This window comes from Cydia amplana, chromosome 27, assembly GCF_948474715.1.
Source record: "Cydia amplana chromosome 27, ilCydAmpl1.1, whole genome shotgun sequence".
Classification (NCBI taxonomy): domain Eukaryota; kingdom Metazoa; phylum Arthropoda; class Insecta; order Lepidoptera; family Tortricidae; genus Cydia; species Cydia amplana.
In genome coordinates, this window is record NC_086095.1 from 2250472 (window position 1) to 2265105 (window position 14634).

The following is a 14634-nucleotide window of genomic DNA, read 5'->3' on the forward strand; positions in this document are numbered from 1 at the left end:
TATTTGAAATAGTATGTTGTACAACATAAAAAATTATGTTTAATATTAAACTGTTCGTACTTTAAATTTTTCTTGCACCTATTACTGCTTGCTCTCTGTTTGGCCCGAGGGTTAACTGGTAGAGAATGCCTTCAGGCATTAAGTTTGCCTTTTGTACATTTTTTACTGTGCAATAAAGTTTAAATAAATAAATAATTTATTTTTTACTACGCAGGTGCCCTGTTTATTTTATTTTTTTATTTTATTTTAGTACATGGAAAACCAACAGCGCTACATATATCCAGAAATTACAATAGAATCACAGAGCCAATTATAGGTTCTCACTTATAGAAATACAATAAATTATAAAAAGTTTTTGCCCAACTTAGTTACACATACAAGTTCACAAAGCATAAGAACAGATGATCTATATGTATATGATCTATGTTTACAAAAATAAGTAAAGAGAAGAAAAAAGAAAAAAACCTTTTGCGAGTAATACACATTCAATAATGCACCGAGCCCTGACCTGCGCCAGAATTATTTTCACTCATGAAGTATCTAGTTAATTTATTTCTTATTACTGGTATGCTATCACTATATATGTCAATATCACAATTTATAAGAACTTTATTTAAACTCATGCCTGCCCTGCATATGAAACTGTTTTTTCTATATCTAGTAGCAGCTTGGTAATTACTACTAGTAGTTAGGTAGGTAGTTTATCAAAAGCTTGTAACTTGTAATACAAGTGGAAGTCCCTTTTTGACAGATTTTGTTAGAAACGGACATCCACGTTACTGAGATCCCCGAAAAAGGCTCTAACGATTTCGATGAAATTTGCTATAATTCGGGGCTTTCGGGGGCGAAAAATCGATCTTATCTATGGGAAAACGAGCATTTTTGAGTTTTTATATGTTTAACGAGCGAAGATCGGTCTCCTAGATATTGAAATATTAGATTAGATGTATTCCCAAAGTTGTATAAGCAAGTAATTTAACTCTTGCAATGTCCACAGCTTCCTGAAAGTCAGCGACAACCGACCAGCGGCGACTGAGGCGGGCGCTGAACACGACGCGACCTGGCGACAGGCCATCTACGAGAAAGTCGTGCAACCTACAGACGTGCAGTGCGAGGGTAAGAGCAGGACAGACAGCTATTGTTGTTTCAGCTGCCATAATGCCACAACCGGCTAGTGGCGGCGGAAGCGGGCGCTGAACACGACGCGACCTGGCGACAGGCCATCTACGAGAAGGTCGTGCAACCTACAGACGTGCAGTGCGAGGGTAAGAGCAGGACAGACAGCTATTGTTGTTTCAGCTGCCATAATGCCACAACCGGCTAGTGGCGGCGGAAGCGGGCGCTGAACACGACGCGACCTGGCGACAGGCCATCTACGAGAAGGTCGTGCAACCTACAGACGTGCAGTGCGAGGGTAAGAGCAGGACAGACAGCTATTGTTGTTTCAGCTGCCATAATGCCACAACCGGCTAGTGGCGGCGGAAGCGGGCGCTGAACACGACGCGACCTGGCGACAGGCCATCTACGAGAAGGTCGTGCAACCTACAGACGTGCAGTGCGAGGGTAAGAGCAGGACAGACAGCTATTGTTGTTTCAGCTGCCATAATGCCACAACCGGCTAGTGGCGGCGGAAGCGGGCGCTGAACACGACGCGACCTGGCGACAGGCCATCTACGAGAAGGTCGTGCAACCTACAGACGTGCAGTGCGAGGGTAAGAGCAGGACAGACAGCTATTGTTGTTTCAGCTGCCATAATGCCACAACCGGCTAGTGGCGGCGGAAGGGTGCTGACCTGCAGCGAGTGTGGCCGCACATTTGCTGCAAAGATTGGCTACGTCAGTCACCGAGAGCGTACCAGTGACGCTCTCAGCGGTAGAAAGTAGTCGCTGTGGCCGAAAACGGTTAGGAGATGATGATGAATAGACCACAGTTGTGGCTCTCAAAAATATATGTGTACAAGTTGTCATTTCTAGAATGTGGTAGCATTGTTATTGTCTCATATTCGTAGCTGCGGATCTCAAGAGTAGCAAGATGTATATATGTTATCATTTTGAGAACTAGCGACCCGCCCCGGCTTCGCACGGGTTACACAAAAGCTTAACAAATTATACACCTAAACCTTCAAGAATCACTCTATTGATAGGTGAAACCGGCATAACAATCCGTTCAGTAGTTTTTGAGTTGTTCGCGAACATACACACAAACAAACAGACGCGGCGGTGGACTTTGTTTTATAAGGTGTAGTTGAGCGTTTCTTTTTTTTTACCACTTTTGTGTTATTTCTAGTCAGGATCGCGAGACCTTTTCATCCTTACAGGAGAAAAAAAGTGTCCTAAAGTTTCCATACATTTTTCAAACTTTCCGTTTTGTTACCGCCATACAAAGTATATGGGGAAATGGTAACACAATAGGAAAAAAACTCTAAGGCTACTGCCACAAAAACAATGCATTCCAATTTAAATTGGAGCTATAGTAATACTCATAATAAAAAAAAATCGATCCAACAATCTTCCAAAATCACCTTTGTATGAAAACCCAACTCACCCCAAATACGAGGGACTACGGGGTGAGGTGGGTTTTCCTGTTTATCGTCAAAGTTATGAAATGGAACTACCCAAAATAAAATAAAAACGAAAATACAAACTTCCGGAACACTTATTACATACACCATTCAGTTTGCATATGTAAAAATAAAATGTTATCGAGGTTTGAATGTCAGTTTTGCACCTACTCACCCCATTTTACGGTATACATATAAAAAAACTCATCCAGTCTAAACCTTTGAACTTTCACCTAAACTTTTTGCAAAAAATTTATTTACAAACAAGATATATACAGTGTATTACTAAAAGAAATTAAAAACTAGCTTAAATCTAAAATAGGCCCTTGAGGCATTGTACCAAGGATGCTGGCGACATTTCCTCGCTGTATCGCAATGCTGATACGTTGTGCGAGGTAGCCGCCAGCTCTTCGGTCACCAGTTACGTCAACCAGACGCTTCGCGATTTCTGCGAACAACTTATGCGCGCTGGGACCCCATGGACCTAGAGTTTCAACTCCAAATGGTACAAAATGGTACTCTCTACCGAGGCTCTTATATTTGATTCGTTTGCAAAAAATTAAACAGGAATCTTCTGTTTCAGCCGGAGACTTGACTCCCGCGAACCTCCTGGGTCTGCCGTCTCCCCGGCCCGGCAAGAGGAGCAAGGATGAGCTCCGGCAGCTGTGGAAGATGGCCATCGACCAGACCGTACTCCTGGTCAGGATGGAGAGGGAAAACGCCAAGTTGAAGAGTAAGTTCTTCCTTTAGGGTTCCGTACCCAAAGGGTAAAAACGGGACCCTATTACCATAGAGAAAAAAATACATAGAGTGCTCACTCCATACATCAGTTTTAGTACCAAAAAGACTATTAGCATCTAGCATCGAGTAGCGGAACTATCAGTACTGTTACTTGACAATAGATGTAGCACCAACCGGAAAGTCTTATGCTGTTGAGATAAGACTTTCCGGTCGGTGCTACATCTATTGTCAAGTAGCAGTACTGATAGTTCCGCTACTCGATGCTAGATGTAGACACTGAAATTAATAGTCTGAACTGATGTATGGAGTAAGCACTCTATGTATTTTTTTCTCTATGCTATTACTAAGACTTCGCTGTCCGTCCGTCTGTCACCAGGCGTGTATCTCACGAACCGTGATAGCTAGACAGTTGAAATTTTCACAGATGATGTATTTCTGTTGCCGCTATAACAACAAATACTAAAAACAGAATAAAATAAAGATTTAAGTGGGGCTCCCATACAACAAACGTGATTTTTGACCGAAGTTAAGCAACGTCGGGCGGGGTCAGTACTTGGATGGGTGACCGTTTTTTTGCTTGTTTTGCTCTATTTTTTGTTGATGGTGCGGAACCCTCCCGACAAGTCCGACTCGCACTTGGCCGCTTTGTTCACCGTTATTGACTATACAGTCTCCTTTATGAACACACCCCTTTCGATTGAGCTGAAACATGGTACCATCGAGCTGATCTGAAGATACTGAATTAATATATGAGATGGCCATAGGAACTCTCTAATAAGTAATAAAACAACTCAAATCTAATTGTGTCTCAGTTTGCTAGAATTATTTCAATGAGTATTAGTTATCTGTTGAAAGAAAAGTACAGTCAGCGATAAAAGCTTGTATCAAAAGTCAAATTTTTGACAATAAACTTTTTGTGTCTATGTTACAGAAAGCGAAGAAACATCAGCAGTAAGACGTATAAAGCTGGAATACGTGGAGCTAGGCGCATGTGACACCGGTGTCGCGTCCATGTGGGACTCGCTCCTGGCCTCTCGGGACCGGTCACAACCTGTTGCCAAAGTTGACAGACATATGTTGACACAAGCTGTCATACAAGGTGAGATAGAATGAATAAAAGTACAAAATGTGTCATGTTTGCAGACGACGTCTCTTTGCTATTTAACGCTACGGACAGTACCGAAGCCAACCTAAAACTTTCGACCCTCTTACACACTGTCAAAAAATGGCTTGCCGAGCATAATTTAGACATAAACCTACAGAAAACAAAAATCATTCAATTTAAACCGACACAGAAAAGACCATTAGAACTAGAACTACAAATAAATAACAATACAATAGAAGAGGTTAATGATTTCAAACTATTGGGTATAACTATAGATTCAGGGCTAAACTGGAAAGCGCACGTCCAAGGCCTTAAAACAAAAATAGTCAGATTTATTTACGCTCTTGGCATATTAAAAGCAAACACGGATTTTGAGTCGGCTTTATCGGTATATTTTGCATATATTTACTCTGGCCTCCGATATGGCGTACTTCTCTGGGGTGATAGCACAGACGCCAAAGAAATATTCATTTTACAGAAAAAGTGTATACGAATCTTAGCGAATGTACACATTCCTAACAGCTGCCGGCCTCTTTTTATCAAATATAAGCTGTTGACACTACCCTCAATATACATAATGGAGGCTGCACTTTTTGTCAGACAACATACAGAACTATTCCCACCGAAAATCGATACGTATAAAACTAGAAGCCAATATAGAAATAAGCTGTTAGTGCCAAGATCTACCTTAGCTATGTCATGGACTACCTACGTTTTTTGCTTATCGATGTCAGTGTCGTAAGCGCCATCGGCAATAAGCTCCCTTTTCATAGATAATAGCACAAATATCAATGATGGTCGGCCGACATCTTTGCCCCCCCCCCCCCCCCTTTTTTCGACCCGTCCCCCCCTCCATAAACCAAAACCGGTCAATTCGTATTCTAGAGATCACGAGGAACACATCCATACCAGTTTTAGGTATTTAGAAGAGATGTCGACGACTTTTCTCAAAACAGGCTTTCCTCCAGTCTAAAAAAACAATTTCTTTTCCACTTTCATCAATTACATTCTTTATTGCCGGAAATCCCTTATCAGCCAAGACAATATCCCAATTTTTTAAGTAGTCTACTAATCCTGACTCGTTATTTGGGAGACACTTTTTCTTCCACCACATTCTTTTGACTTGAACGATATGAAGCCTCCCTGGAGTAATACCAATAAGCACTTTTGAGGTAAAACCCTTTTTATAGTGTGAGTAGCAATACACACGATTAGCAAAACTTGATGGTACTTCTATACTTGCTCTGTAGGTACTATAGGCAACTCTGTACTCTAGTGTTACTATACTCCGGACGGAAGCATTCTAGCCAAAAAACCAAATTTGATGTAACAGCTGCTACTTCTTCAACATACGGGCAGAATATTCTTGACACTGTTGTTCTATGAATACCGAACAAAACACTGAGTGCTGAAAATGTGACACCAAGTTTTATTTTCATCAAGAAAAGTAGAAGTCTATCTTTTTCGCTCACCATATAATTTATTTGTGTAGTTTTTAATAAAAAGTTGAAGTTGTTAAGAGTAACACCTGCAAGATCTACAAGCTGCGGCCGATTGCATAACAAATTACAACTTGCTACAACTAATATTACAAGCGGAACTCCTTTTCTAATTTAACTTATTAAATAAGGAGTTCCGGTTGTATTATTAGTTGTAGTTTGTTATGCAATCGGCCCCTGTTCGTTGGTTTTAATAAATTAAAATCCAGCAAAATATTTACTGTCAGTTATGGTGGCTAGATCCAGAGAAATACTTTTAGCAGTATTACAGACTTCGAGTTTTGTTATTTTAAAATGCTTAATAATCTTCGTACACTGGTACTGATATCTACATATTTCTGTTTGAACTTCGGCATCACGTTTTTTTACCATAAAATATGTACCTGTTGCACGTAAACGTCTTTCCTGGATTTTGTACACCTGTATACAGGTCCACTTGACATTCACTATCAATATTTTGAAGTCACACTAACACTATTTTCCAGCAATTCAAAGTCACTTGTATTAGTTGTATTAATAGCACTAACAGCTTCTATTTTTTCGCGTTTCTTCGTTCCATATAACGTTGGAACCTCGATATTGCCGCATTTTCGTCAATCCGTCTTGATTTGTCTCGATTCTTGGAACATAGCTGGGACTGGCTTGTTCATCACTTTCATCAGCCTTTCTACCAACAATAAAGTAAGCACTGCAAATTCTGTCGTCCGGTTTTGAGTGCCATCGGGACTATAACAAAATAATTCACCGTTAAAACTTGATACGTTTACAACATAAATCAAATTTTTGCGTATTTAAGGAAGGTATGATTTTAGAGGTTAGGTTAGGTGACTTACTTTTTTTCTCCTTACGGCAATTATCCATTTATTGCGTGTTCTTGTTTCCACACTACTTTTGGAAATCTATAAAATTTGCAGTCACTATTTCTGCTAGTGTTTACACAATTAACGACAACACATCTTGCTGTGAAGACCATTTTTATCTAAAACATATACATTTGATTGCTATCTGTGACAAAAAACGAAAGTCAGCCCTAATTATAATAATAACAACTAACTCACACAATGACACGTGTACAGATGCGCTGTTCACACATAGAAACGCAAATGATGCGGTAGTATACTCGGTCAACCAGATCTTGACAGTAGAAAAAGGCGGCAAATTTGAAAAATGTAGTCCCATAGAAAATTTGAATTTCGCGCCTTTTTTTACTGACAAGATTTGGTTGACCAGCTACCTAATATTAAAATTATTGCGCCATCTATCCATTCGTTTAAGAAAAACTAAGAACTACACCTTAACAACTACAACGTCTACAACTCTTCTAGTGGCAGCGCCCTCTTGCGGAATGGGCTACACAACCTACAGCCCGCTGAATGACCGACGCCATCTAAGTCTAATACAAAAAAAATGTTTTCTTCCGGGGTACGCTACTCAAATTGGCGATTGCGAGTCCTAATAGGTTAGTCCATGGCTATGTATAAAAAAGGACCGCAGTACAAATGTATACAAATTTTTAATAATATCCCTAATGCTATCAAAGCCGAACCAGATGACAAAATGTTTAACACTAGACTAAAAACCCTGTTAATAGAAAATTGTTATTACACAGTCAACTCGTTTCTCGAAGATAATACGCTAGATAATAAGTATGACATTGAATTAATTTAGGATTTAATTATTATTTTTTGTAAATTATAGCTTGACCTACTAGTACCAACAATAAATCTACTATTAACTATACGATTAGAAAAGACGTCCGGAAAATAAACTATACTATATTTTGACAAAATAATTCCATTAACTATTTAATATTCCAATTTATTTATTGACATTGTAATCCTGAATTAATTTATGTGACTATGTAGATGCTATTTTATTAAATAATTGGTAACTTTAAATGATTATGTTATATAACCTGATAGAATCGTATAAAGTCCTATATAACTGTAAATATAAGTACCTACTATTGTGTGCCCTTACAGGGTGTCATGAACTGACCTCTTAAATTGTAACACCTTATTATGTACATGACAATGCAATATTGAATAAATGACTAAATGACTAAAATGACTAAAAAAATCAAACAAAGGAACCTAGGTTAAAATATTTTTTATAATGTTAATATCCAGAGAGGAAAATGAGGACTAGGTTTGAATGAAGAAGCGATCATCGTCTTCCCTCTTAATATGTAACTGTTGCATAAAATTTTAGCACATTCATCGCCACCCGGCCAAACAAGACATCCGCGCCAGGCCACAAAAATTTCGTCATATAAAACTGTAGTACCACGATCCCGACTATCGGGTCGTCCGGCCTGGGAACGGAATCATAAAATACCCGATAGTCCGGTTTTCGGCGCTGAATGGGCTGATTTGTAATCCATCTTATTCCAGGCACAGTACACTAAGAACAGTAGTGAATCTAAGGCCGCTCGGCAAGTTATTTACCTACTCTTGCATTGGCGCTTAGGGTTGTCACTTTTATTTTTAGTTAAATATTATTTGCGTATTATGAGTAGCACTAGATTTCTATTTATATAATATAATGAAATGTTCTATCAATTCATAAATGTGGTATAAATTAAGGCCGGTAAGAGCAGGCAAATGCGAGCGTACTCGAATGCGCGCGATCACAGTCGCGGTACGGCCCACACTGCCGCCACCGTATTCCCCCGTATATTATGCGAATGTGTGCGTGGCAGCGCGTGCGTACACGGCGCCCGGCGCGCACGCACACATTCAAGCCGGCAGCGGCACATTTCTATGAAGATTCACTACTGTTCTTGTACTGTGTTCCAGGGGTCCCTCGCATGAGCCGCGGCCTGGTGTGGTACTTCCTCGCCGAGCAGGCCTGCCTGCGCTCCCCCCCGCCGGACCCGCGCCTGCACCCGCGCTACCAGACCCCCTACCGGACCCTGCTAGCGGGTCTGACCAAACATCAACACGCCATACTTATAGACCTTGGTAGGTGACCCTATAAAAATGTCTCAAAAATTAGTATGAAAATTGTAGTTTCCTCTACTTCACGCACATAGTCAGCAGCAATAGTTGCTAAGCGGGCGAGGTGTTCAAAATTATCTTGACGCGAGTTTATTGTTAAGAGAATAAGAGCGCGTCAAGGTAATTTTGAACACCTCGCCCGCTTAGCGACTATTGCTGCTGACTGTACAAGTGAAAATTATTCACACTAAGACGTGACGCAATGGATCATGGAACGGACATTCTGGGACATTTTTTTTAATGATAGAATGGAGAATGCTGTCCATTCTTGAGCCCAAGAACGTCCAGGTTTGTAAGAATCAAGTTTTCATGAAATATTTATTGTAGAAAACGCCCAATTTTCTATTATTTCTGACTAGCTTTTGCCCGCGACTTGGTCTGCGTGGGGTTAGTAATTTGGGTATTTTTTTATCCAATCTCCTTTTTATCGATTTTTCACACAAATTTCCAGCCCCCCTTTTCATCCCCTTAAAAGATGATTTCTGAGACAAAAACTACCCTATGTCCTTCCCCGGGACTTAAACTATCTCTACCTTATACCAAATTTCAACTAAATCAGTTCAGCGGTTTAAGCGTGAAGAGGTAACAGACAGACACACTCTCGCATTTAAGTATACTCGTAATATTAGTATATGGAATATCTGGGAGACCAAAGCTCGGAAAACATATAAAAACTCGAAAATGCGCGTTTTCCCAGAGATAAGACCTAACTAGATCGATTTTTCATCCCCCAAAACTCCCATACCTATAGCAAATTTCATCGAAATCGTTAAAGCCGATTCCGAGATCCCCGAAATATATAGATAAGATAAAGATAAAAGATAGTTTATTCAAGTAGGCATAATTACAATGCGCTTATGAACGTCAAATAAAGCTACACCGGCTCCAACCCTCTCTGCCCCGAGAAGATTTAAATCCCCCCTCAATTGGAGGAGGGTATCCCAATATGGGACCGGCAACAAACTCGGCGGGACACATCTTTAAAAAAAAATACATCTTATAATTCATCATCTTCCTCGCGTTGTCCCGGCATTTTGCCACGGCTCATGGGAGCCTGGGGTCCGCTTGGCAACTAATCCTAGTAATTGACGTGGGCACTAGTTTTTACGAAAGCGACTGCCAGTGCCATCTGACCTTCCAACCCAGAGGGTAAACTAGGCCCGTATTGGGATTAGTCCGGTTTCCTTCACCGAAAAGCGACTGGTAAATATCAAATGATATTTCGTACATAAGTTCCGAAAAACTCATTGGTACGAGCCGGGGTTCGAACCCGCGACCTCCGGATTGCAAGTCGCACGCTCTTACCGCTAGGCCACCAGCGCTTCTTAACATGCATAAATAAATATACAAGAATTGCTCGTTTATATTAGTATGGGTTTGTTGCAGGGCGCACTTTTCCCCAGCACTCGTATTTCGCGTCGGCGCTCGGCCCAGGACAACTCGCGCTCTACAACATACTGAAGGCGTACTCTTTGGTAGACCCCGATGTTGGCTACTGCCAGGGACTTAGTTTTGTTGCTGGAGTACTATTGTTACATGTAAGTATCAGGGATGTTGGCAACCGCGGAACTTCCGCATTATTTTCAACATCCGCATCCGCATAAAATCGATGCGGAGTTTAATGCGGACGCGGATGTGGAACAGGTCGGTACAGGAACGTCTTAGCGGCGGCGTAAGTGCTAGGTAATTTCGTCATTACCTATAACGAAATCGTCTAGATCTAGAAAAGTCGGCGAAGGTACTGTTTATTAAATATAACGCACCTATATTCTTGCTCAAATACTAAACGTTTCGTTTTTTTTTTAATAAAAATATACTAAAAATGTAATATTTGACGTTTTCTAAGTACCTAATCTTGACATCCGCATCCGCATCCGCGGATGTCAAAAAATCTGCATCCGCAACATCCCTGGTAAGTATCAGGGATGTTCCATCCGCACCCGCGGAACTTCCGCATTATTTTCAACATCCGCATCCGCATAAAATCGATGCGGAGTTTAATGCGGACGCGGATGTGGAACAGGTCGGTACAGGAACGGGGGTCCCGTTGTTTCCCATAAAGTTTTAAGTCATAATGTATTGTTTATCATATTATCATTAGTCATAAAACTGAAACCGTTAACATTTCAGGATTGTCGTTAGGTTATCCTATAGACAGGTTAGGTTAGGTTAGGTTTGTTTTATGGCAATCCTGAAAAGTGACGCGTTTCTGAACCAAATGAATTATGACTAACGAAAATTCGGGCAAACAATACATTATGGCTTAAAACTATTTGGGAAACAATAGAGACCCACAGGAACGTCTTAGCATCGGCGTAAGTGACGACTGCTAGGTAATTTAGTCATTAGCCAAAAAAACCTATTAGAAATGAGCAGTCAAGCTTGAGTGGGACTTAATGTACGGAACCCTTGGAACGCGAGTCCGACTCGCACTTGGCCGGTTTTTTGAAATAAAAATTACTAAAATGTAATATTTGACGTTTTTTATGTACCTATCTTGACATCCGCATTCGCATCCGCGGATGTGAGCCTTTAAAAATCCGCATGTCAAAAAATCGGCATCCGCAACATCCCTGGTAAGTATAGATATTTGGCGTTGTAAACCGTATTGTAAACCTTTGTTAGGATTCCATACCCGAGCCATGATAATCAAAACTCGATTACGGAATACGCAGTTCCGTTACCGTTATTTTATATATGACACCGTAAGATTATGAACCCGTTAGTTTCCAATCTAACGTAGGTTAGGCTAGGACTGAAAGGCTCTGTATTATATCACAATAGGGTATTTGACTGTATTTAAAATAAATTGTTTTATACCATGCATGAAATAAAGAACTAGAAGATTAATAGAGAAACGTAGACAGCAGTTATTTTAGACACAATTTCTATTTTAAAACCCGTATAAAACTATAAAGAGTAGGTTTATTTGATCGTGACGTCATCGTCACATGCTAGTGTTTCATATAAATTCCATAGTAGCAAAATCATTTTGACAGTTAGAAAAAAGAAACTAATTTGACTAGTAGTCAAATGCCATATTCTATAATACCATAGAGAAATATAGTAAGACAAAAGTGCCCACTCCATACATCAGTTTTGATACCAAAAAGACTATTAATTTCAGTGTCTACATCTAGCATTGAGTAGCGGAACTATCAGCTATACTGAAATAGTCTTTTTGGGATCAAAACTGATGTATGGAGTGAGCAATCTATGTATTTTTGTCTCTATGGTAATACTATACTTATACTTTCTTATTGCAGACGGAGGAAGCCGATGCATTCATTCTATTGCGGCACCTCATGTTCAGGCGTGGCCTCAGGAAACAGTACTTGCCCGATATGAGCGCTCTACAAGTACAGGTAAGATTGTGTCACAAGGGAACAAAATGACACATTTACGGCGTGAGCGTAGTGAGGGATTCAAGTGTTAACGTCAAAGAGAACAAAGTGTGTACGAAGTTACATATATCTTTAATCAACGTGCGAAATAATATTGCTGCGATAATACTTATACGTCGCACTTGCATTGCGTGTGCTATCAAAATCGTTGCAGACTTGTCTTGGCAGGCGTGTCTCACTCCGCGATTTCGTCGCTTTGCTACAGGTAGCTAAAAGTACATCCGTTCGGCTCCAATTTTGGGGAAAGCCATAAGCCGCGCGTGGCGCTGTCGCCACCTAGCGGCCATATCTGTGCTGATCGTAACAGACGCGTTTTGTTAGAGAGTGAGTCTTCTGTACTTAGTACTATTATTTATTCTGTGGTCTTGGTCTGACTCTAGTCACGTAATGTTAATATATATATATACAGGGTGTCCCAAGAAGTAGTGATATACTGAAGCTGGGAGGTAGAGGACCTAGAGGGCTATCTGAATCACCCCCATGTATGTTCCGCGATTTTTCGTATTTTCGGAGTTATGATTTTTTTTAATTTTTCACCTATCGCCGAGTACGATGAGATTTTTATTTATGGTGACGTGAATTATTGCGGTAGATGCTTGATTTTTTTTGTGTGCTAAGCTGATAGATAGGCCAATTCAGTATGGTAACATTTACTATCGTTAGATCTCTGAATGGAATTTAAAAAAAATTTAATGCCAAGAAAGATAAAATTACCCAGTATGTTTTATTTTTCTAAGCGCCCTTGAAGTTGTGAACATACTGGGTAATTTTATCTTTCTTGGCATTTTTTTTTTTTTAATTCCATTCAAAGATCTAACGATAGTAAATGTTACCATACTGAATTGGCCTATCTATCAGCGTAGCACACAAAAAAAATCAAGCATCTACCGCAATAATTCACGTCACCATAAATAAAAATCTCATCGTACTCGGCGATAGGTGAAAAATTAAAAAAAATCATAACTCCGAAAATATGAAAAATCGCGGAACATACATGGGGGTGATTCAGATAGCCCTCTAGGTCCTCTACCTCCCAGCTTCAGTATATCACTACTTCTTGGGACACCCTGTATATAGGCAGCTGGACCAAAATGTTGACGGATTGGTCCGCTTTCGGATGAAAGAAGCGCCTGGCGTCCGTTAGCCTGTTAAGTGGATGACGGATAATCGCGGGGCACTTTTGGATGAGACTAGCACAGGACCTAGACAAGTGGCGTACACGAAAAGAGGCCTATGCTCACCAGTGGGCGAACGAAGGCTAAAATGATGATGATGATGAATATAATAAATTTTATTTTATTTTATGTTTGTGTAAACTATAATGTTAATGTAATTAACCCACCGATCGTAACCGACGGTTAACCACTAGATACTAGTCTTGTTTAACCGATCCTGTTATCATGCTACTTAGTAGCAGCGCATGCTTGTCTCGTTGCTTATATCTACCCGCTTTATATTTAATAAGTAATAGAATAGTTTTAGATAGTTGTATACTTAGTTGTTTAGAATTGGCTTTGTAATTTTTGTATATTGATTAATTATCCTCTCCTTAGTATTATGTTAGTGTAAACATGTATTTCCCAGGAAGTGATTATTCTTGTAATCTTTTGAGAAATAAACATCTTAAACCTAAACCTTATTTCAGCTATACCAACTGTCCAGGCTACTCCGCGACCATGAGCCTGAGCTGCACGCCAAACTAGAATCCCTGGACATCTCGCCAGCCCTCTACGCCGCTCCGTGGATGCTGACCCTCTTCACCAGCCAGTTCCCTCTGGGCTTCGTGGTGAGAGTGTTCGGTACGTCTCTCTCTCTTTATCTGTCTCTGTCTCTCTTGACATGACACCTCCCTCAGCGCCGCTCCCTGGATGCTGACCCTCTTCACCAGCCAGTTCCCTCTGGGCTTCGTGGTGAGAGTGTTCGGTACGTCTCTCTCTCTTTCTCTGTCTCTGTCTCTCTTGACATGACACCTCCCTCAGCGCCGCTCCCTGGATGCTGACCCTCTTCACCAGCCAGTTCCCTCTGGGCTTCGTGGTGAGAGTGTTCGGTACGTCTCTCTCTCTTTCTCTGTCTCTGTCTCTCTTGACATGACACCTCCCTCAGCGCCGCTCCCTGGATGCTGACCCTCTTCACCAGCCAGTTCCCTCTGGGCTTCGTGGTGAGGGTGTTCGGTACGTCTCTCTCTCTCTCTTTCTCTGTCTCTCTTGACATGACACCTCCCTCAGCGCCGCTCCCTGGATGCTGACCCTCTTCACCAGCCAGTTCCCTCTGGGCTTCGTGGTGAGGGTGTTCGGTACGTCTCTCTCTCTCTCTTTCTCTGTCTCTC

General features: G+C 40.9%; 2 protein-coding genes across 4 annotated transcripts in view; one reads left to right on the top strand and one right to left on the bottom strand.

The window, feature by feature from the left end:
• LOC134660483 (acidic fibroblast growth factor intracellular-binding protein) overlaps positions 1-14634 on the bottom strand; it is a 92230-nt gene that overhangs the window by 53946 nt on the left and 23650 nt on the right. The gene's annotated exons all lie outside the window — the stretch shown is intronic.
• LOC134660464 (TBC1 domain family member 1) overlaps positions 1-14634 on the top strand; it is a 71087-nt gene that overhangs the window by 51203 nt on the left and 5250 nt on the right. For all 3 annotated transcript variants that reach the window (XM_063516214.1, XM_063516215.1, XM_063516216.1), the window contains 7 exons: positions 998-1116; positions 3144-3293; positions 4233-4400; positions 8704-8868; positions 10291-10442; positions 12171-12269; positions 13954-14107. In XM_063516214.1, coding sequence (XP_063372284.1) covers positions 998-1116; positions 3144-3293; positions 4233-4400; positions 8704-8868; positions 10291-10442; positions 12171-12269; positions 13954-14107 — 1007 coding nt within the window. The remainder of the gene's footprint in view (positions 1-997; positions 1117-3143; positions 3294-4232; positions 4401-8703; positions 8869-10290; positions 10443-12170; positions 12270-13953; positions 14108-14634) is intronic.